This window comes from Squalius cephalus (genome assembly GCF_949319135.1).
Source record: "Squalius cephalus genome assembly, chromosome: 5".
NCBI classification, from domain to species: Eukaryota; Metazoa; Chordata; class Actinopteri; order Cypriniformes; family Leuciscidae; genus Squalius; species Squalius cephalus.
This window is the reverse complement of record NC_137126.1, coordinates 4,060,611-4,082,227: the sequence shown is the minus strand read 5'-3', so window position 1 is coordinate 4,082,227 and position 21,617 is coordinate 4,060,611. Positions and strand designations below refer to the sequence as shown.

The 21,617-nt window shown below is 36.5% G+C and overlaps 3 protein-coding genes across 5 annotated transcripts; all 3 read left to right on the top strand.

The window, feature by feature from the left end:
- The first annotated feature begins 2 nt into the window (after positions 1 to 2).
- mthfd2 (methylenetetrahydrofolate dehydrogenase (NADP+ dependent) 2, methenyltetrahydrofolate cyclohydrolase) lies at positions 3 to 10,455 on the top strand. The gene is made up of 9 exons (XM_079872195.1): positions 3 to 84; positions 179 to 262; positions 2,244 to 2,428; positions 4,879 to 5,001; positions 5,524 to 5,676; positions 6,796 to 6,903; positions 6,983 to 7,075; positions 7,164 to 7,289; positions 9,588 to 10,455. Exons 2-9 carry the CDS (start codon positions 183 to 185, stop codon positions 9,734 to 9,736), a joined length of 1,017 nt encoding a protein of 338 aa, XP_079728321.1. The 5' UTR covers positions 3 to 84; positions 179 to 182; the 3' UTR covers positions 9,737 to 10,455.
- A 639-nt stretch (positions 10,456 to 11,094) lies between these two features.
- On the top strand, positions 11,095 to 18,557 carry arl6ip4 (ADP-ribosylation factor-like 6 interacting protein 4). 3 transcript variants are annotated; one of them, XM_079872205.1, is made up of 7 exons: positions 11,095 to 11,203; positions 12,193 to 12,326; positions 13,573 to 13,857; positions 15,117 to 15,234; positions 15,321 to 15,390; positions 17,169 to 17,292; positions 18,054 to 18,557. In XM_079872205.1, the coding sequence occupies exons 2-6, from the start codon at positions 12,215 to 12,217 to the stop codon at positions 17,223 to 17,225; spliced, it is 642 nt and encodes a 213-aa protein (XP_079728331.1). In that variant the 5' UTR covers positions 11,095 to 11,203; positions 12,193 to 12,214; the 3' UTR covers positions 17,226 to 17,292; positions 18,054 to 18,557. The 3 variants fall into 3 exon arrangements, with proteins under 3 accessions (XP_079728331.1, XP_079728330.1, XP_079728329.1); XM_079872204.1 differs by having other exon boundaries at positions 17,169 to 17,328; positions 17,995 to 18,557; XM_079872203.1 differs by having other exon boundaries at positions 17,169 to 17,383; positions 17,982 to 18,557.
- Positions 18,558 to 19,866: 1,309 nt separating this feature from the next.
- On the top strand, positions 19,867 to 21,436 carry mtrfr (mitochondrial translation release factor in rescue). The gene is made up of 2 exons (XM_079872173.1): positions 19,867 to 20,308; positions 20,886 to 21,436. The coding sequence occupies exons 1-2, from the start codon at positions 20,027 to 20,029 to the stop codon at positions 21,108 to 21,110; spliced, it is 507 nt and encodes a 168-aa protein (XP_079728299.1). The 5' UTR covers positions 19,867 to 20,026; the 3' UTR covers positions 21,111 to 21,436.
- Positions 21,437 to 21,617: the final 181 nt, after the last annotated feature.

Sequence of the window (21,617 nt, the reverse complement as noted above, 5' to 3'; positions counted from 1 at the left end):
AAGGGGCGGGAGTTAGTTTCTCATCGGGGATCATGACGCTATAGCCACGCACAGGGGCATTGGGGTTAAAAACGTACTCTAGATGTTAGTCTGAACACATTTCTGCCGTATTTCCACCTGGTCTGTTTTGGGTCACTAAGCTGTTTTCAATATTTGACTCTTATTTGTTCATATTAAGCACCATGGCTACACTCCGGGCGTTGCGGAAACTATGCCGGCATTTTCATCATCAGGCATGTAGTTTTCATTTGTCATCTTCAAGGTAAGTGTCCAAGAGCTGTCCTCTCTCAGTCGTTTATAGAATAAGTTATAGAATAAGAATAAGGGATACGAGTGTCACTGTGTTGATCCGCTCTAGATAAACTAAAACTGGTTGTCATATATACATCGGAACTGTAAATATTTATTAGTTATACCTCTGTTGTAATTGTAATACATCTGAGATGTAAAAGCATGTCACATGAGACTCGTTCTCGATGGTTTGGTTATGTTACGTAACAAAAGCCGGTTTAATTGTTCACTTCATCTGCGCGCGCGCCCCCGATCAGCGCGCGCGGCTGATGTAATGTCACAAACTGCTTGCATGCAGCCGGCGTCAAGTTTCTAATTTCTGTGCTCATGTGTGGATGATTTGTAGTGGTCGTTACGCATGATGGCTCAAATTGAGCACATACCCGTTTTAATTTATGCTCCGCGTCGTCAGTGATTTAGTGGAATAAATTTAGCTGTGCTGACAACATTAGATTATACACATGTGATACAGTCGTAAATTGAAGTCACGACCGTTATCAGTATTTATCCGTGCAAATTTTTTTAAGTCATGTGCCCTCGTAATCTAAAAAAAAAACAACAACAACAAAAAAAAAACTTACAATCTTGCAAAGACATCTAGCCTAATCTCTGATGACGTGTTTACTGGCGCGTGGGCGGGACTACCTGTCACTCACATGAGATCCACCAATAGCAAACCACATTGATCCAAGTCCCGCCTACATTGTTTCTTGATCGTGAAGCCGTTTTACTCGTGAATAAACATCACAATAGGGAAGAAAAAACTATCATGCCAACTTTCAAAGTGTTTTCTCTGTAAAATAAAGTAAAAAAAAAAAAAAAAAAAAGCAGTATATTGCGCTTAATGATGTCTTTTGTTACCAGTCTTGGACTAAGAAAAAGCTAGCGAAAACAACTCAATCTCGAGTAATCAACTTTTATGTCGAGATCACAAGAAAATAAATTTGTGATCATGGGAAAAGCTAATTTTGTTCGAGAAAACAGTTTGTGGATTCTTAAATCTTCCATAGTTAACGGTTGTCGTTCGTGTTAAAGATCAGCCATTTAATGTTTATATTTACGCATTTGGCAGATGCCTTTATCAATATCGACATAGATTTCAAAGTATGCATTTCATCAGTTCACGTATTGTCCAGGACTCCACGTCTATCACTCTTCATACAGTTTGACTTCTGATTAAAAATATGCCTCATCAAAGCATCATGTAAAACTGCAGAGCAGAGAATAGTAAGATATGTTCACACAGTTGCATTGACTGCTATATTATGCCTTATGTATACTAATTATTAAAAATATATATATTTTTGTTGCTATTGGATCAAGGCTCCTTTATTTATAAATTTAACAATTTAGAAGTCTCTCTTTACAAATGATGCAAGAATGCTCTGACGTTCTTCGATGTGGCCTGTTATCTTCAGTTATTTTCCATATGTATTTATGTAGACAGGAGTCTATAATCACACCAGCACAGAGCTTATCTTTAGCCCACAGCCGGGACTCCCAGCGGCAATCGCTGGTGCCATGGAGTGTTTGAGGATATTGTGTGAACAGATAAATTGGTAATACTTCACAATAAGGTTCGTTAGTTAACATTAGTTAACTACATTAGTTAACATGAACTAATAATGAACTGCACGTATACAGCATTCATTAATCTTTGTTAATGTTAATGTCAACATTTACTACTTCTTTATTCAAATCTTGTCAACATTAGTTAATGCACTGTGAACTAACATGAACAAACAATGAACAGCTGTATTTTTATTAACTAACATTAACAAAGATGAACAGATGTATGGTTTGTTCATGTTAGTTAATATAGTAACTAATGAACCTTATTGTAAAGTGTTACCGATAAATTTCACCTTGGAAAAAAAAAGTGTTCAGATCAGAAGCAAAATTGTAGTTCACATTGACATCATTCACCACATCTTTGACCTTTTGTTTTCCAGACAAGATGCTGTGATCATCTCGGGCAGAAAGCTGGCCCGTCAGATCCGCAACGAGGCGCGAGCCGATGTGGAGGAGTGGGTTTCCGCCGGGAACCGAAGACCTCACCTGAGCGTAGTGTTAGTGGGAGACAATCCCGCCAGTCACTCGTACGTTCTCAATAAGACCCGTGCCGCAGCGGAAGTGGGTAAGATACGAGTTGTCTGCTCCCGTCAAACTTTAATAAACTGTAACGTTTCGACCAGACAAGGTTGTCGTCAGGTACAATCATATATCAAGGGATTTTAAGGGCCGTTTACACTACACCATTTTCAACTGAAAACTTGTTATGTGTTTTGGCCATTCATTTAAATGACAACAGCATTTTTGGGGCTTGAAAATGCAAAAAAAGTGTTTCAAAGTTTTGAATTCGATACCGCTATCGTCTCCGTGTAAACAAAAACACCAGTTTGTGGAAACCGTGACGTCATGAGCATGCGTGTTCAATCTATAGGTGCGTAGTGTTTCTTTACAAAGTGACATCGCCATCTAGTGGACTGGCAGCAGAATACAGCGTTCTTAATCGTTTTCGTTGATCTGTGTGGGAAGAAATGAAAGTCCCCCTGTAGTCAGTAATTTTATCCCTTAAAACTCATCTTTGATCACCAAAATTACATATTTAAACGTTTTTCCTTGAAAAAAAAAGAAAAACTTCATGCCTTAAAATATCTTGAATGTAACTCGACACCCTTGCCTCATTTAGTATACATGGTTCTATGAATATGCAAATGAGCCCCGCCTCCACTCACTCACTCAGCTCAGAGATCCACTGGTTGACGATCACACGTTGATCTGATTGGTTACAAGGTAGTTTGTGACGTCAGAAACACCAGCGATTTCAAAGCGTGTTTTTGAGACTGTCTTTGGTTCACTGCAGTTTTAAGGAGGAAATACTCAGCAATGGTGTCGACTTATGAATTTACACATGGTTTGACTTAAAGCATATTAAAAACACCACATAGACATATAAACAACATTAAAAACTTGATTTTCACCACAGGGGGATTTTAAATGAGGCATATACAACACCAGTTAAAAGTCTGGACACTTTTCTTAACTGTTTGATATAAAGGCTTAAAGAGTTCGTTCACCCAAAAACTTGCCCTCATGTCGATCCAATCTTTGAAACACAAATAAATATATTTTTAATGAAACCTGAGAGTCTTCCATCCCTCCATTGAAAGTCTACACAAACCAAAATATCATAGTAGTGGTTTTAAAAGTAATCCATATTAATCTAAATCTTCCAAAGAGACATAGAGCACATCAGATATGGTTTCCAAGCACATTTGAGATTCCAATAACAATATTTGAGTGCTCTGTCCATTTGCTGATCAATATTTATAAGTGAACAAAAATGTGAATTCAATCTGTTCATCATATAAAACGATCGAGTCTCTTCAGAAGACTTGAATTAAAATATATATGGATAAATATGGATTAGTTTTACGATGTCTTCATGACACTTTTAAAGTGTCAAAGTTTTGGTTGCATGGATTTTAAATCGAGGGACTAAAATCTCTCAGATGTCATTAAAAATATTTTTAATTGTGTGTGGAAGATGAACAAAAGTCTATGTAAATGATAGTAAATGATGACAGAATTTTCATTTTCGGGTGAACTATCCCTGTAATGCTCTTTATTAATCAGAACGGATAGTCTGTGAACAGCAGCTGTGAGTCTTGCTGAACTCGGTATTGCTGTAAATGTCTATGTAAGCCATGAGTGTCACTTTCCGCTGTTGGCTGAATACAGTGAGCAAATCTATTTTGAGTGTACATATGACTCCTTACAGGTCCTGACGCTGGCGAGGGGTCTTTTATAATGGTTTTAATTTCCCTTGCTTTTATTTTGTGCTTATTTTCTATGCAAAGCACTTTGAATTGCCATAGTGTGATATTTTAATTCCTTTCTATGTAAAGCATTTTGAATAACTGTTTTAATTTCCCTTGCTTTTATTTTGTGATTATTTTTATTCCTTTCTATGTAAAGCACTTTGAATTGCCATTGTGTATGAAATGTGCTATATAAATAAACTTGCCTTGCCTTGCCTTATATTGGTCCCGGTTGGCATTAGTACATTCACATTTTCTCATAAATGCACGTTTTCTTCAGTGCTTTTTAGTGTTTAGGCTGAAATATACCCTACATAACTTTTAAACTCTTTACAGATTTTAAAACACTTGGCATCATGCACTTGCAACTTTGTGCAACTAAAGACACGCTACTTTTAAGTCATTCAGAGCACAACAAGCTCATGCAGAAACGTGATGCTAGGAGAATGCAGCAAGTGAAAACAATATCGAAAAAGTACGCAATTTCGGACCTGCAATTGAACGTGTCTAAAATCAGCTCAAAATATCCAGCAAGTTTGATTTCCTGCAACTGGATGGAATTATAGTCTAAAGCTAAAACAATCTGTGTCTGTCTTTCACTACACGTGAAATGTGCCAACTGGGACTGTCCAAAATCTGCAGGCCTTGTCTGAGTTTTGGCAACTAGAGCCGACTCGTCGAGGCATAAATGTGTAATCCAGCCTTTTGTCTTGATCTTTGCATTACATTATATTGATTCACTGTTCTGTTTTATTCTCTGTAGGCATTAGTAGCGAGACCATCTTGAAGCCTTCTTCTATCAGTGAGGAGGAGCTACTCGACCTTATCAAGAACCTCAACTCGGATCACAGAGTCGATGGTCTGTTGGTACAGCTTCCACTTCCTGGTAGGTTAACAGAAGATAACTGCCCACAACCAGCGCTCATTTTAGTTTTATTAATATTTTGTATTAGCTTTTATTTTTAGGTTTTTAGTTTTCATGTTAATTTTAGTTAAATTTTTTAGTAATTTTGTTTTGTGCTTTTTTTTTTCTTTTTTCTTTTTTTTAAATATTTAGGTTTGATTTCAGTTTTAGTTTAGTTTCAATTTGATCTATTTCCAGTAATTAATGTCAGTGCTCCAACTTAAACTTATTTCAGTTTATTTCCAAGGCAACATTTCTCATTTTCATTTAGTGTACTTTTTTATTGTACTTTATGTTATTGGACAGTTTACATTATCAGTCCTGTGAACTGGGTTTAAGAAATAATTGCTTTAGGCTTAAAGCTGAATGAACTTGATGGTAATGTCAAACCAGTTTTTCATTTTTTTTCTTCATTTTTTAGTCCAGGTTGTGCTAGAGTTTCTAAAAAGGACATTAACGCTTTATCCAGACACATTTTTTTTAATTGTTCCCTCTCTTACACAGATCACATTGACGAGCGACTGGTGTGTAATGCCGTCTGCCCAGGAAAGGATGTTGATGGTTTCCATGTGGTCAATGTTGGTCGCATGTGCCTGGATCAGACAACTATGTTGCCTGCCACTCCCTGGGGAGTCTGGGAGATTATAAAACGGACTGGTGAGAAACACATTATTGATCGCACAGCACAATTTAAACCCCAGCAGCTTTTAGACACTGTAGAAAATAAATAGCTTTCTTTAACAAGCCGTACATTTGATCCCAAGTAATAATATAAAAGGACATGATGGGAGGAAAAATGATCCCCTGAAAAACTTTGCATTTTCTCGCAAAAAGCACACAACTTTTGCGAGCAAACTCAAAAACATTGACAAATATTTAGACATAGTGACTCTTGCGCTGTGTTTGCATACTCTACCACAGCTGAAGTGAAATAAATGCAATATTTGTCAAATACACAGACTTTTCAGAGACATTTTCATTCAGTACTTTATATACTGCTTAATACAGCGTCTGTTTGTACAAGAATAAAGTTCAACATAAGCCTATACTATCAATAAAGTAGGGTCTACTTTTTTTAAATGTTCAGAAAAGTGTTAGTTTACATGAACCCGTGTATATATGCCGTCAAGAGCATGCCAAACCTGTAGGTGTCAGTGTAACGAGAAGCTCAAGCCCACGTTAGCCAATCAGAATCCCGAAAATAGCAACAACAGCAACGAATCACTTCCTCTTTCTGGTCGCACTTTTAACGCAGGTGCAAGTTCTGTCGCATACTGTGACGTCGGCTGCCTAAAACTCAGTTTTTCTCAGTTTACATGCAAACGTGCAAACAAGGTTTTCCAAAATCTTTCCAAAGTTTTTAGAAAGAATCGGTTTCAGAGGCGAATTCTCCGTTTGCATGTAAACGAAGGGCACAAACGAAGGGAAATGTCTCCGTTTTTCAAAATAACCATGTACGTGTAAACGGGGTCTAACGAGCCTTATGCAACACAGGCCCCTCCCCCTCATGAGTGGACACGCCCCTTGCTGCTGATTGGCTACAAGTGAGTTTTGATGCTCAGTCCGATCAGCGTTTCTCAGAAATCGCTCACTGCACCTTTAATATAGAACGTGATTAAACCGACTGGAACTCCCTGTGCATTAAACAGTTTGATCGGAAATCAAAATCAAATATTCAGGCAGAACAAACATGGTATAAAATGTCAGTTGTTACTGGATGCAAGTTATTGATCCTGGCTGTGAGTTCTTGTGTTCACTGGATCTTGTTTCTCGTAGGCATACAGACGCTGGGTAAGAATGTGTTGGTGGCCGGTCGCTCCAAGAACGTTGGCATGCCCATCGCAATGCTGTTGCACACAGACGGGAAACATGAACGCCCGGGAGGTGAGGAAATAAAGCAAACCCACGAGCACTTCTGATGAGGTTTGGTTAGGCATTAATATAATTGGCTGTTTTGTTTCAGGTGATGCGACAGTGACCATTTCCCACCGTTACACTCCCAGAGAACAGCTCCGTCAGCACACACAAATCGCGGACATCATTGTTGCTGCTGCAGGTACGAATTTCAATTTGCAAATTAAATGGATCTTAATGCATGTTTCTGTGTGGTGCTCACTGACCGACGAACACCGTTATCCCTTCAGGTATTCCTAACCTCATCACTGCTGATATGATCAAGGAGGGCGCGGCTGTTATAGATGTTGGTATCAACAGAATATTGGACCCGTTGACTGGGAAAAACAGACTTGTTGGTGACGTGGACTTTGAAGGTAAGAAGGAAACAACTAGTTGTGTGATTTTCTGTAGTTGCTAAAATAATAGGCTAAATGCCTTTAAGACTTTCTCAGTTAATTTAATCTTTGTGCTTGAAAGGCAACAGTAGTGATTCTAAACTGTAAATATCTTATAATATCAGTCTTGGGTGAATTCTTTTTTACCTTCATCTTTCTTTAGTGTGTAATGTTGCTGTTATTCCTCATTTAAATAATTAATACTCAGAATAAAGGGGCGGGGCCTGGTTGAGTTAGTTAGTAGTGTGTTAAGCTGGTGGTTATGGTAAGGGGCGGGACATTTCCCAAACACACTCAAAGTGCTCGACCAATCACAACACACTGCTCCAGCCGACCAATCAGAGCACAGCGTGATTTTCAGAAGGAGGGGCTTCATAGAGACAGGAAGTAAACAGAGCGTTACTGACAGACTGGGAAGAGAGGAGCCGCAACAATGGAGAATATGAGGAAAATAATCAACATTCAAGCATGAAAACCTGTTCTAGTAGAGCCTAAAAACAACATCAAGACTTTGTAAAAGGGCATAATAGATCCTCTTTAAAGGTCCCATGACATGAAATTTTCACTTTCTGAGGTTTTTTAACATTAATATGAGTTCCCCTAGCCTGTATATGGTCCCCAAGTTTCTAGAAATTTTAATCGGTGTAAATCGAGCTTTTGCTATCTTTCTCTGCCTTTGAGAAAATGGACGCTCAATCGCGCTGATCTTGATTCTCCTCCTTATGACGTTATAAGGAGGAATGTTACCTCCCCTGTCTCTGCTTTGCCCGCCCAGAGAATATTTTCCGCCCATGAGAAAATGCGATAGGAAGTAGGAACGCGCACGCGCGATTTTAGTTTGTCCACGAGAGATATAATGGCTTTTGAGCGAGCGAAGCATAACAATTGCTCAATAATTGGATGTACAAATGAACACCGAAGGGTTAATACAGAGCTGGGCTTGCTGAACGTCTGAAACTAAAGTCTGGATCAGTACCAACTCTCTTTGGCTCAGCTAACGTTACACACCTCGGACAAGTAAGTCAACTAATGATAAAAGTTGTTGCTTTACTGTTTATGGTTACCTAGCTTGTTACACGTAGGCTGTAACATTAGCTATGCAGTTACTTGCGCTAATGTAAAGGTAGACAGCATCAAGTATGTGTGTGAATACACACACTGTAACGCGAGTGTTGTACACTTCTTTGTTATTTGGATAACCGTTTTCCTGTTGGTTATACGGCGTGCGCGATATCCGCATTTCAAGATGCCAGAGCTTGATGTAATTGTAAAGATAAATTACAGACGTTACAGATCTCTCGTGAAAAGGCAACAGTAGGTTAGTGTTAGCTACATGATAATAACTAAACCATCCGAATAAAGTACCGTATCCAGACATAATATTTTAAACTAACCATTCGGAAACGTCCTGCTGGAGCCGCTGAGTTGCAACTTCTTCATCCGTTGCTTCTCCATCTGGATCAGATTCTGGGTCAAACTGAAATGCTTGAAAGATTGCGTGTCTCCGTGCCATTGCAATATATCCAATGTAAACATGCATGGTCTACCGTTGCCGCAGATGGTCAAGGCCACACCCACCCTCCACCTTACGCCGCCTTTCTCCTCCTCATTAACATTTAAAGCTACAGACACCGAAACGGCCCGTCTGAAGGAAGCTCATTCTGGGACTGGTTTATAGTGGCTATAATTCTGCACCGAGACTGAATTTTTGGAAAGAGATTTCAGATACAGTACTAGGGACCACTAAGGCCTATATTAAAGCCTACAAAAAGTAGCATGTCATGGGACCTTTAAGGAAGTTTGAGTATTGTTTGAAAATATCCTATTGACTTGCATTGATTGGAATTATGTCATTTAAATACTTGCATACTGTATTATGCAACGTTAAATATATCGATATAGCAATATAACCACCTTTTACTTGGCAAAACCCATGTTTTTTGGTGTGCTGATACCTTGAACAGGTAAAAATAAACATGACACAAAGTTAAATCTTGACAATACTTCTGCAGCAGAAGCTAAACTACAACTTTTACTGCCTTGCAATCCCCTTTAGTTTTTTTAATTGAATTGTTAGCATTCATCATTTAAAAAATATTGTAAGTTTAGTATATCCGTTCTTCTTATAAATGTATTTTAATCAAGGCAGAAGTTAAAGGGACAACATGAAGAGGAGTGTTTGTTCTCCTAATGTCTGACTGTAAATCTGCATGATTAAAAATGTTAAATGTTAACGATAAGGAGCTTTCTGACATGACCTGTAATCCGTCTCCACAGGTGTTCGGAAGAAGGCCAGCTTCATCACTCCAGTCCCAGGCGGTGTTGGACCAATGACTGTAGCCATGCTGATGAAAAATACCATCAAGGCAGCAAAAAATGTGATTTTAACCCCCCCTCAGCGAGTGCGGATGGTGGCGTCCTCATAACACCCTCAGTCTCGGCTCGCTTCACATTCCACACTCCCACTTTATTTTGAGGATCTCCAGGTGGAAAGGCAATCTTTAAATGCTATTTTTGTTTAGATAAACATATATATATATATTCAAGGGTTTGAGAAAACGAATGTGCTTTTTCATTCGGATATTTTAAACAAAGTATATATTATTTAGTGTATATTCTTTTCAGTTACATCGCCAAGCTTTAGACACGTTTCAGCTTTTGTTTATGCACATGTTACAGTTTTGCATTTTTTCAGCATTTTGTATGTTTAAGTATTAAAATAGGATATTGCCAGATGTTTGAAGCATATTTATTAATGAGAAACACATAAGAAATGTTCTAGTACAACTGCAGTCAGTGGTAAGGTTCCTGCAGCACAGATGTGAATGTGTTGAAAGAGTCACATGGCCAATACTGGTCAATAGCTGTGAGTCAGCGTGAAAGATAACTGACCAAATGACCTTTGCAATGATGGTTTACTCCTCTAAGGAATATCTGTGATATGAATTGACTGACGTATCACGCCCCTCCCCCCCCCCACCTATTGAGATTGAAAGAAATTTGACTGAAGTTTGATGAAAAATCTTGGCAGGTTGGTGCTTTTTTTAGCTGTATTTTCCGATGTCTTACTGATATCAAAACTGTTTTGCATACTAACATGTAATGCCTTCCAGACATGAAATTAAAAGCATCATATGCAACCCCTAATGTTTTATTTGAATTATATTAGCCTGTTTGTATTTTAATCCCTTATTAGTGTTTTGTTCAAACGTTGGAACTAGTATGGTTGTATTCTAACTTCTATTATGATTATGGAGTTTATTGATAATATTCATGTAGTTCATGGTGCCAGCAACGCAAAGGCTATAGGATTCACTCCTAGGACATGCATGAACTGATAAAATGTACCTTGAATGCAATAGGAGTCACTTTGGATAAATCCATCAGCCAAATGCATTTACAAAATATATATATATATATTTTTAAATGTATAATATAGTTTGTTGTTGTGTGTGTGTGTGTATTTAAGTTCAGTAATTTCACTTAAATGGCAATGAAAATTACCTATTAATTGCCATTTAAGTGAAATTACTGAACTTAAATAAACGAGCTTGATAAAAATGATCATTCTAGAAGAAAATTTCAGATGGCACTTAAAGGATTTTGCATCTGAACTATGCAACAAAAACAAACAAAAAATATATATATATAATGCAAGTATATATAAATATTAAACTTAAATGTATATTATTATTAAGATTATTTTGTAAATATGTAGAAAAAATGTAAATAGTTTTTACCCCTGGAACTTTAATTTTGAAAAATCACGAAACCGGACATCCGGCATTCTGTTGTTGTTACTGCAGAGTGCACAATTACGGCTCTCTACAGGCTTTAGGTTTAAAGATCTTATTAGAAAGCAGAAAGTACAGGAATTCTGGACTGGTGGATGAGTAAGTATTAATGGGCGTTATTTATTGGGTCACTATAATTAAGATGAAGCATGTGCTGGCGTAATTTGATGTTAGATTAGTAGACGCCATGCAGTTCCGGGCCTGTTGCAATACACACACTTTCTGCGTTTATACAGCCTTATTTATGCTCTCGACTTAAACATTGGAGGAGTTTATAACGATGTATCCCCAGTTTTGTATTGTTCCTTATAACGACAGGTGGCAGTGCAGAGGAACTCTCGGCTAAACCAGCTTTAAGTCACATTTATGCGCTTTAAGTTTGTCTCAATGCTTGCACGCACACTTTACTGTTGTTCATACGTCTCTTGTAAGTAACCATCTTAAGTAACTTAATTAATTTGTGTAGCTCCTTAGGACATGTATCGTACTTTGCTTGCACACAGACTTATGGAAGCCAATTTCTGCCACAAGTTTAAAATAATAATAATAAAATATTTTTTTGAATCATAATTATGAGATGAAAACTCGAAATTATGACAGAAAAGTCACTCATGACACAGAAAGCCATAATTTATTTTTCCTCATAATTTCGAATAACTTTTTTTAATCTCATATTTATGACTGTCGTAATTATGACATAGGCTAGTATTATTTGTAGCCCACGCAAAAAAAAAAAAGCCTTTTTAAAAGATTTGCGCAATTAATAGTAAAATTCCATTGAATTGAATAATCCTTACATAATTTAATTGAATAATTTGAACAATCATTAATTCAATTTGATGGAATTTTACTATTAATTAAATTACGTAAATCTAAAAATAAAAAAAAGCTCTCTTTTTTTTGTGTATGAAAATGAATGTATTAGATAATGTTACCGAATTGAACCTTATTGTTAAGTGTTATCAAAATTCTATACTTGATATATGTTGCACTTTCTTTTTTACCTGCAGATTTATAGCAATTGCATTTATTACAAGATCATTCTGCTTTAAAACAGTAATGAATCAGGACCTCTACTTTCCTGACAGCTTGCCAAGTCCATTATTACTGATGGGAGGGAGTGACACTGAAAGACACGAGGAAGAGAGCAAATCCCTGAGCTTGTCATCAAGCGCCAGGAGACCCAGTCCAAGCCTCCAGAAGAAGCATGAACGCTCCTCTGGTGAGAGAAACTGCTGCTCTCAGTAATGCATATTAAAGGGGTGGTTGAATATGATGATTTCACTTTTCTAACTTTAGTTAGCGTGTAATGTTGCTGTTTGAGCATAAACAACATCTGCAAAGTTACAGCGCTCAAAGTTCAAAGCAAAGGAAGATATTTTCTTTTAAAGAAATTGCTTTTTAATGACTACAACAAACGGCTGGTTGGGGCTATTTGCATAAACCCCGCCCCCAGAACACGATTTATAGATTATCATGACAGTATATGCTAATCAATGACTAGAAGATAACTACACATCATCTACATAAATTCACCAAATAACCATTCAGAAATGTTGTTTACATGTTGTCACTTTTTGAGTCTCCATTTTCTTTCTCCATCCATCTTTATGTTTTGAGCATAAAAGGCTAAAAGTTCTTGAAATTTTCAGTGCATGTGTGTGTGAGGTAAAATGACACAAGCTGTTATAGCTCTGCCCCCTGTGCCAGGAGCAGCAGCTCATTTGCATTTAAAGGAACAGACACAAAAAACGCGGTGTTTTTGCTCACCCTCAAAAAGTGACAATTTTAACATGCTATATATAAATATCTGTGCGGTATTTTGAGCTAAAACTTCACATACACACTCTGGGGACATCAAAGACTTATTTTACATTGTGTGAAGAGGGCATTAGACCACCCCTTTAAACAAATTGGCTCTTATTATACCTATATTGACTACTGCGTTAGTTTACAACAAAAGAAAAGAAAATTCTGTCATTTGCGTGACCCTGTGAAGGCTGACATCTGAAGTAATAGTCTGAAAAATCTATTTTCATTTTTAAATGGAGGAGTTTATTGAACCTTTAGACAAAATAAAAAAATATTCAAATAGTGCGAGGAAATATGGAGGGGAAAAAACACCTCAAATTTATTATAAACTGAGCACAAATATACAATTTGGTGCAGTTGCTCATATCTGTATATGGACAAAAAAGTAAGATGAAATTATGATCGCTTGTAAGTTAATGAGATCTTTATTACAGTACAGCAGAGTACCTATTAAAAAAGCATAAATATCAGTAGTCGTTCTGTATCTACCTATAATATGTCTTAGTAAAATGATATTTAAATACTGAGTTTTATGATTAAAGCTCTGTATTTTCAAAGCATATAATGCAATGCAATACAATGAGGATTGAGAGATGAACAAATAGTAATGTGTACATACAGTATAACATGTGCCTCAAATTCTGGTCTGAAATTAGAGAAGAAGAAGATGAAGAGAAGCCGCTCCAACTCTTCATCGTCTTCAAGCTCCACTTCCTCATCCAGAGAAAAAAAGGCCAAGAAGAAAAAGAAACGGCGAGAAGAAAAGAAACTGAAGCGTGAAAAGAAGAGGGAGAAGAAGGAAAAGAAGCGGCAAAAGAAGTTAGCGCTGAAAGCTGAAAGAGAAGCAGTGCCGGCGTCTGTACCAACTCCTGTGTCTGAAGAACAACTGCAACCGTTCCTGCAGACCTGGCTGAATGAAGAAACCAAAGAACCCGGCCCCGGTACGTGCTCACGCAATACACTCCAATGCCTAAAAGGGAAAAAAGATAAGAAGTTATGATAACACTTTACAACAAGGTCCAATTACTTAATGCTAGTCAATGCATTAACTAACAATGAGCAAAACATTTGTTACAGTGTTATTCTTTGTTAACTAGGAGTTTTGTGCGCACACACATCTGAAGCACGTTTCTAGAAATCCGCTTCTCAGACGGCGCGCAAATCGTGTTTATAAGTTTATACTGGGGTAACCGCTATGATGTTTCGTAAGCGCCACCTACTGTCAGAGACTGAAATTGCATTTTTATTCAGCGCGACCAATGCAAAAATCAACTCGAATTTTTACACAGTATAAATTTATATTTATACTTTTGAATCGTCCCTTTTCTTAAAGTCCCCCTGTAGTCAATAATTTAACCCCTTAAAACTCATCTTTGATCACCAAAATTACATATTTAAGCATTTTTTCCTTGAAAAATAAATCGTCATGCCTTAAAATATCTTGAATGTAACTCGACAGCCTTGCCTCATTTAATATACGTGGTTCTATGAATATGCAAATGAGCCCCGCCTCCACTCACTCACTCAGCTCAGAGATCCACTGTTGATCTGATTGGTTACAAGGTAGTTTGTGACGTCAGAAACACCAGCGATTTCAAAGCGTGTTTTTGAGACTGTCTTTGGTTCACTGCAGTTTTAAGGAGAAAATACTCAGCAATGCTGTCGACTTATGAATTTACACATGGTTTGTCTTAAAGCATATTAAAAACACCACATAGACATATAAACTACATTAAAAGCTGGATTTTCACCACAGGGGGACTATAAAAAAAAATGCTGACGTGTGAGGGTTATAATTTTATAGAACTTATTGTTTTTGTCAAAACTGAACTGTAAAGTTGTTTAAGAAATCATAGTTAACAATGTAATGTTTCCATAGACATTGCACTACCCTGCCGATATGGTATTAATTTTATTAGTGCAGGTCTTGAAAAAGGTCTTTAAAAGCCTTAAATCCGACTTTAAAAAACCTTGCAGAAACCGTGTTATTTCATGTTATCTCTGGTCCATTACATAATATTAACATATTCAAAAAATTGTAAATGCTAAGATTATTAAATGCTTTACAAGTACTTTTCATCATGAATGCATGTCAAATAATGTAGTAAACTTTTTGTGTAAACTGTTACTGAAATGTGTGTTTGGAAATTTTGTGCTGAACATTTTCTGGAGATAAGATTGCGTTTCTCTCGTCCTGTAGTCATGACTGACGAACAGAAGGCCAGTTTTTGCACCAAGAGGCCGATGACGAAGGAAGAGTACGATGCGAGGCAGAGCATCATCCGCCGTGTCCTCGACCCCGAGACCGGGCGCACCAGGTGAAACTCCCTCTTTAGTATAAGTTTCTATCAGCCTGCTACATCCACAACACAATGAAACGTTAACATGATGAATGTTTACACAGGCTCATAAGAGGCGATGGGGAAGTTTTGGAAGAAATTGTCACCAAGGAGCGACACAAAGACATCAACAAGGTGCGTGTCTTTCTGAACCATTATGTTTATCAGGGTTCCCACGGGTCCTTGAAAGTTTGTGAATCTGGAAAAAAGATTTGAAGGCCATGGAAAATTCTTGAAAAAAACCACACATAGAGACAGATCCTTGAAAGTGCTTGAATTTATTTTGTGCAAGAAGTTTTTTAGAAAAAAATCCATATTATTCCCTCCAGTCCGCTAATGTGTTATTTCGCCAACACTTCGTGGCCTATGTACACTAGCTTGCTTGATTTACGTTAGTTACATGCATTTGCATGTTACGTTAAGTGTTTCCCGCATGAGGTACTTTGTGTTGTATGTTGCCATGACGTTCACGCACACACGAAACAACTAAGACGGAACAGACACACTGCTGAAACATTGCAAAAATATTAGGGCTGGGCAAAAAATGATTTCTCGATTTTAATCGATTCTCATTTTTACGAAACGTTATCGATTCTTAAATCCCAAGAATCGATAAGTCATCCTGTTTTCAGTTGATGAATGAATGGAACATTGTTGCACGCATCCAATCCAATAAATCGCAATAATCTTTGTGCTTTGTTATTATTGATATGAAACAAAGTCTCAGATTTCAAATTACGTCCATTTTCTTACGAAATTCAAAAACATAATTACCGTTGTGTCGCTGTGGCGTGAGATCGCTCTGGCGCAGCTGGAGAGAAGCAGCGGCACGTGATCTTCTCTTCCGCATTAATAACACCAGTTACAACGCGAAATAAACATGAATGAGCTTCTGAAAGTGTGTTAAAAGATAGAGTACAACTTATTGAAGTCCGTATCATGTCACATGGAATCGCTCAGTGTTTCAACCGTGGAAAGACGTTAGTAAACAATGTCATGTAACGTCACATTTCCTCAGAAAAACCATATATCCAGTGACAGCTAGAAAAATTTATTCTAGAGAGGAGCATTTTGTTAAATATATGCACCATATTACATATTCATTATAATGTTTAATGTTCTTCGATATTTAATGCATGTTTGAATAAATCTGGAAAGTTTTTTTATGACAGCCACCATTTTAATTTTTTTTTTATATAATTTCATATAACTTTATTATTATAAAAATAAATAAAAGTGTATTTTAAGTGTTTGTATACAAATCAGCCTTCAATATTATAGTAGGCTAATGAAGCCTATAGGCTACAACTGACTCCCATAGTTTACAATAATAGTTAAGAGATTTGTTTTCCTTGAGAAAATTTGCAATGTATTGTACCTGATATCCAAAATGATCGATATTGAATCGAATCGTAATCGAATCGAATTGCAAGCTTGTGAATCGAAATCGAATCGAATTGTGAAATTTGTGTCAATACCCAGCCCTAAAATATAGTCTGGTTACATGAGCCTAAGCTCTTTTAAATAAAAGCCATGCAAAAGTTAATATCAGATCATTTGAAAATACAGTTTAGGAGGATGTATCAAATATTCTTCAGTTTTATGCAAAACTGAAATACCACAAATAGAAGATCAGATCTCCGTCATTTGGCCAAAAAGAAATGCAAAAAAAGATTTTTTGCATAGTTTGACACATGAAATCTGTAACGATGTATCTTACAAGGTAACACGATGTAACCTTGCTCTCTTTTGAAATGTGTCCCCACATTAAGTCCTTGAATTTGAGGGTGTTGGACCTGGAAAGTCCTTGAAAGGTCCTTGAGTTTGAAGTTAATTGAGGTTTGGGAACCCTGGTTTATGTTTTTTGCAACTTTGTGAGAGATGTCATTGTTGTCTTGATGTTTTTCACACAGAAAGCCACTAAGGGCGACGGCGATGCCTTCCAGAAGAGACTGGGGATCAACAGGTAGCGAAAGTGGCTAATTTAACGGATTAGTTTACTTTAGAATTAAAACTTCCTGATCAATAACTCATCATGCAAGATGTTCATGTCTTTCTTTCTTCCTTTCTTCAGTCCAAAAGAAATTTATGTTTTTGAGAAAAATATTGCAGGATTTTTCTCCATATAGTGACTTCAATGGGGTCCAACTTGTTGAAGGTCCAAATGTGAGTTTCAGTGCAGCTTCAAAGTCTCGACACGATCCAGCCGAGGAATAAGAGTCTTATCTAGACAAACCATCCGCCATTTTATAACAAAAATAAAAACATTTATATACTTTTTAACCACAAATGCTCGTCTTGCACGTCCATGACTTCATTACATAATCAGGTTTAAAGGTCGCACGACGTAGGCAGGAAATGTAGGGGCGAAAAACTCCATCTCATTTTCTACTCACACTTAAAAATCGTCCGACATTGTTAATTTACCTTGTTTTGTAAATGATGTTTGATTTAGTCTTTGTACGTTCGCTTTGTGAACACTAGGTCGTCTCTTACGCCTATGTCACGCTTGACCTTTCAGCGTCTTTTTATAATGTGTGGCGCATCACAGCTAGTGCAAGATGAGCATTTGTGGTTAAAAAGTATATAAATGTTTTTATTTTTGTTATAAAATGGCGGATGGTTTGTCTAGATAAGACTCTTATTCCTCGGCTGGATCGTGTCGAGACTTTGAAGCTGCACTGAAACTCACATTTGGACCTTCAACCCGTTGGACCCCATTGAAGTCACTATATGGAGAAACATCCTGGAATGTTTTCCTCAAAAACATTAATTTCTTTTCGACGGAAGAAAGAAAGACATGAACATCTTGGATGACGTGAGGGTGAGTAAATTATCAGGAAATTTTAATTCGGAAGTGAACTGATCCTTTATGACGAGTCCTGGCCAATCCAAAGACTTCTGCATTTCTACAAGAATTCAACAATTCCTTAGTCCTTTTGTATTTCTGTCCCTTGACTAAATGTGGTGTGCGAATGATATTTTGCTCTCAGACGTTCATTTTTCAGGTTAAATACAGACTAAGTAGGAGTTGAAAAATACTTAGTCTTGACAGGAAACTAACTAGTTAGTCTTAACTAACTAAGACGCTTTGCATATTTGATGTTCTTTCAAATCAGGAAGAGACTGTATCTCATTTATCTGTAAATTGCAAAAGACTTTTTTAATGGCTTATTTATTTGTAAATAATGTCATTTTCTGTCTGATTGTATTTTTTGCCATTAAAGCTCAGCATCAGTTTATGGTATTACCTTTAATGAGACCAGAGGACTGCTGCGACATCAATAAAATACCTTTATGCATGTTGGTTTTCTTTCTTCAAAATAAGCATCAAAACTGGATTTACTACATTTCAAACTGAATTTACAGTATGTTTGGGAATAAGTGCATTATCTTAACCTGTAAAAGTCGCACATGCAGGATTACTTTTGAGAGTGTCTGTAAATGAATTGTTACTGCAGACGTCTATCATGTTTATGGTCAGAAATCGTTCAGGTGAGTGTACCTACTGATGACCTAACAAAATATAGTTTGTATTTATGAAATTATGGGTAGCCTAACACTTTATTTTACAGTGTCCTTGTTACATGTACTTAACATAGTAATAACTATGTTATAATAATAATAATGCATCTAACCCTAAACCTAATCCTACCCTAACCCTATAGTAAGTCCATGTAGTTAATTAATATTACTCAGTTCTTAAATATATAATTACACTGTAACAATGACACCTTAAAATAAAGTGTAACCAAATTATGCAGGAAATATGAAACGTAAAATGTCGGTGATAATTAACAGAAACTTATTTAATTTCAAATACAATAAGTTTTACAATACTCACCTCTTTATTGCATTAAAATTCAAATTCATCTTGATTGGAGTGACAGTATAAATGCTGGGAGAAAATGTTTCATGTCCATATGCATAAGTTGTGCTAATGTATTTGTTATTTTCTGATGTTTTCTTGATCTTTCTTGTTTTGTTTCACTTCAGCAGTTCAGACTAAACAATAATAGTTCAAGGGCTAATTAATTGTTATTTTTATATATTGTTACATTAAATGTTAATTGAAATAATAATGAAGTCATTATCTATTTGCTTTGATTATAAACAGGTTAGTGCATTAATAGAAACAGCATTATATAGCAACATAATTACATAACCACAGTGAATAACTATTATTATATTATAAACATATGTGACCCTGGACCACAAAACCAGTCTCGAGTCGCACGGGTATATTTGTGGAAGCCAGCCTACATTGTATGTGTCAAAATGATTGATTTTTCTTTTATGCCAAAAATCATTAGGATATTAAGTAAAGATCATGTTCCATGAAGATATTTAGTAAATTTCCTACCGTAAATATATAAAACATTTATTTTTGTGAGTATGCAGCACAATCGCCAACATAAATGCACAACTTTAAAGGAGATTTTCTTAGTTTAGATTTTTTTGCACCCTCAGATTCCAGATGTTCAAATAGTTCTATCTTGGCTAAATATTGTCCTATCCTAACAAACCATACATCAATGGAAAGCTTATTTATTCAGCTTTCATGTGGTGTATAAAATAAATAAACAGGCCAGTAGATGGCAGTGTGCACATAGTCTGTGAATCATCATATAATAAAAGAAGAAGTAATGTGTATTAGACAGTGTTGCATATTTCTGTAGTTTCGTTTCAGGTTTGTTACTTGAATACCTTTAATTGGGTTTTATATGTCGAGCGAGTCCTTATGTGTTTCTACAAGGGGAAACTTTGAAAGATGACTTTAGTCAGTCACCGGCTCTTCTCCGTCTGGAAGTTGAAGTTGGGAATGATAAACATTGGACACATAACGTTACTTTCTCCACCGCGACACTGGAGATTAATAAAATGGCCGTTTGTTTTCGCTGCTGGTAAGAAATACCAGATTGACCTGCCAGTTTTACACGAGGAAGACCTTGAGGAACAGTTTGTTCGGGGATCTGGCCCTGGAGGACAAGCCACCAACAAAACCAGCAACTGCGTCGTGCTCAAACACGTTCCCACTGGAATCGTCGTGAAGGTGAGTTCGTGTATGATCTTAAAGGGATAGTTAACCTAATAAAATAAAAAATTGTCAGTAATTACTCACCATCATGTCGTTTAAAACCTGTAAGACTTTCGTTCATCATCGGAACACAAATGAAGATGTTTTTGATGAAATCTGAGAGCTTTCTGTCCCTCCATTGACAGCTACGCAACTACCACTTTGACGCTTCAAAACGTTCATAAAGAGATCGTAAAACTAATCCATATGAATTGAGCGGTTTAGTCAATTTTCTGAAGAGACTCGATTGTTTTATATAATGAACAGATTGAATTTAGGCTTTTATTCACATATAAATATTCATCAACTCGCACAATGGGTGATCCTGACAAATGGGCTATCAATATAAAAATTGATACAATCAACGAAGAGAAGAAAGAAATAACTTTAGTGACTCCAGTTTTTCAAAATATATTTAATCAATAAAAGTGTATATCTAATTATTTCTTGACTATCCCAAATCCTGCAGTGAATGGTGCCAATGATGCCTATAACTGTAGCCTAATCTGACCAAAGTATTATAATAATAAAATAATCTCATGTTCTCTTGCAGTGTCACCAGACCAGATCTGTGGATTTGAACAGAAAACGAGCACGAGAGATTTTACGTGAGAAACTGGACGTCGCATACAAGGGTGAGGAAAGTGAACTGCTGAAAATAAAGAAGGAAGCCATGCAAAGGAAACAGGACAAACGGAAGAAAGTAAATGAAAACATGGAGAGAAAAAGACGATTCAAGGAGATGCTCTGCTCAGACCAAGAAGATGAGAAATGCTGAGATTCATTCAAGAAGATGAGAAATGCTGAGGTGCACATCATTTAATCCCTTTTTTATTATTAATTAAACACAATGGACAGAACGAACCACTTTAACAGTGTAATCTGTAAATTAAGAAACGGGGGCTTTATTATGATTCGGAGACCTGGATACAGTGGTTGACTGTTATATCAACTAAACTGTAACTGTGTTCAGTGGAAACTTTTAAGCTTGTGAGCAAATGTATATTTTGTCCCTGTTTTGATGAAATGAAAACTAAGGTTTTTGTCGATGATTCCGCAAAGTTTGAAGTATTAAACTGGTTAATAAACAAGAATCAAACAGCACCTAAAGGCTGATTTATACATCTGCTTTGCCTTTATACATCCAACATTATCCTCACAAATTAGGGGTGAGAAATTACTGTATTTGATGTGCTTTTCTATACTCAGAATGACAATTTGGATTGTAAAGAACATATATTATACAGTAATTTATTTTATTAGGAAAATACCATATACATAAAAA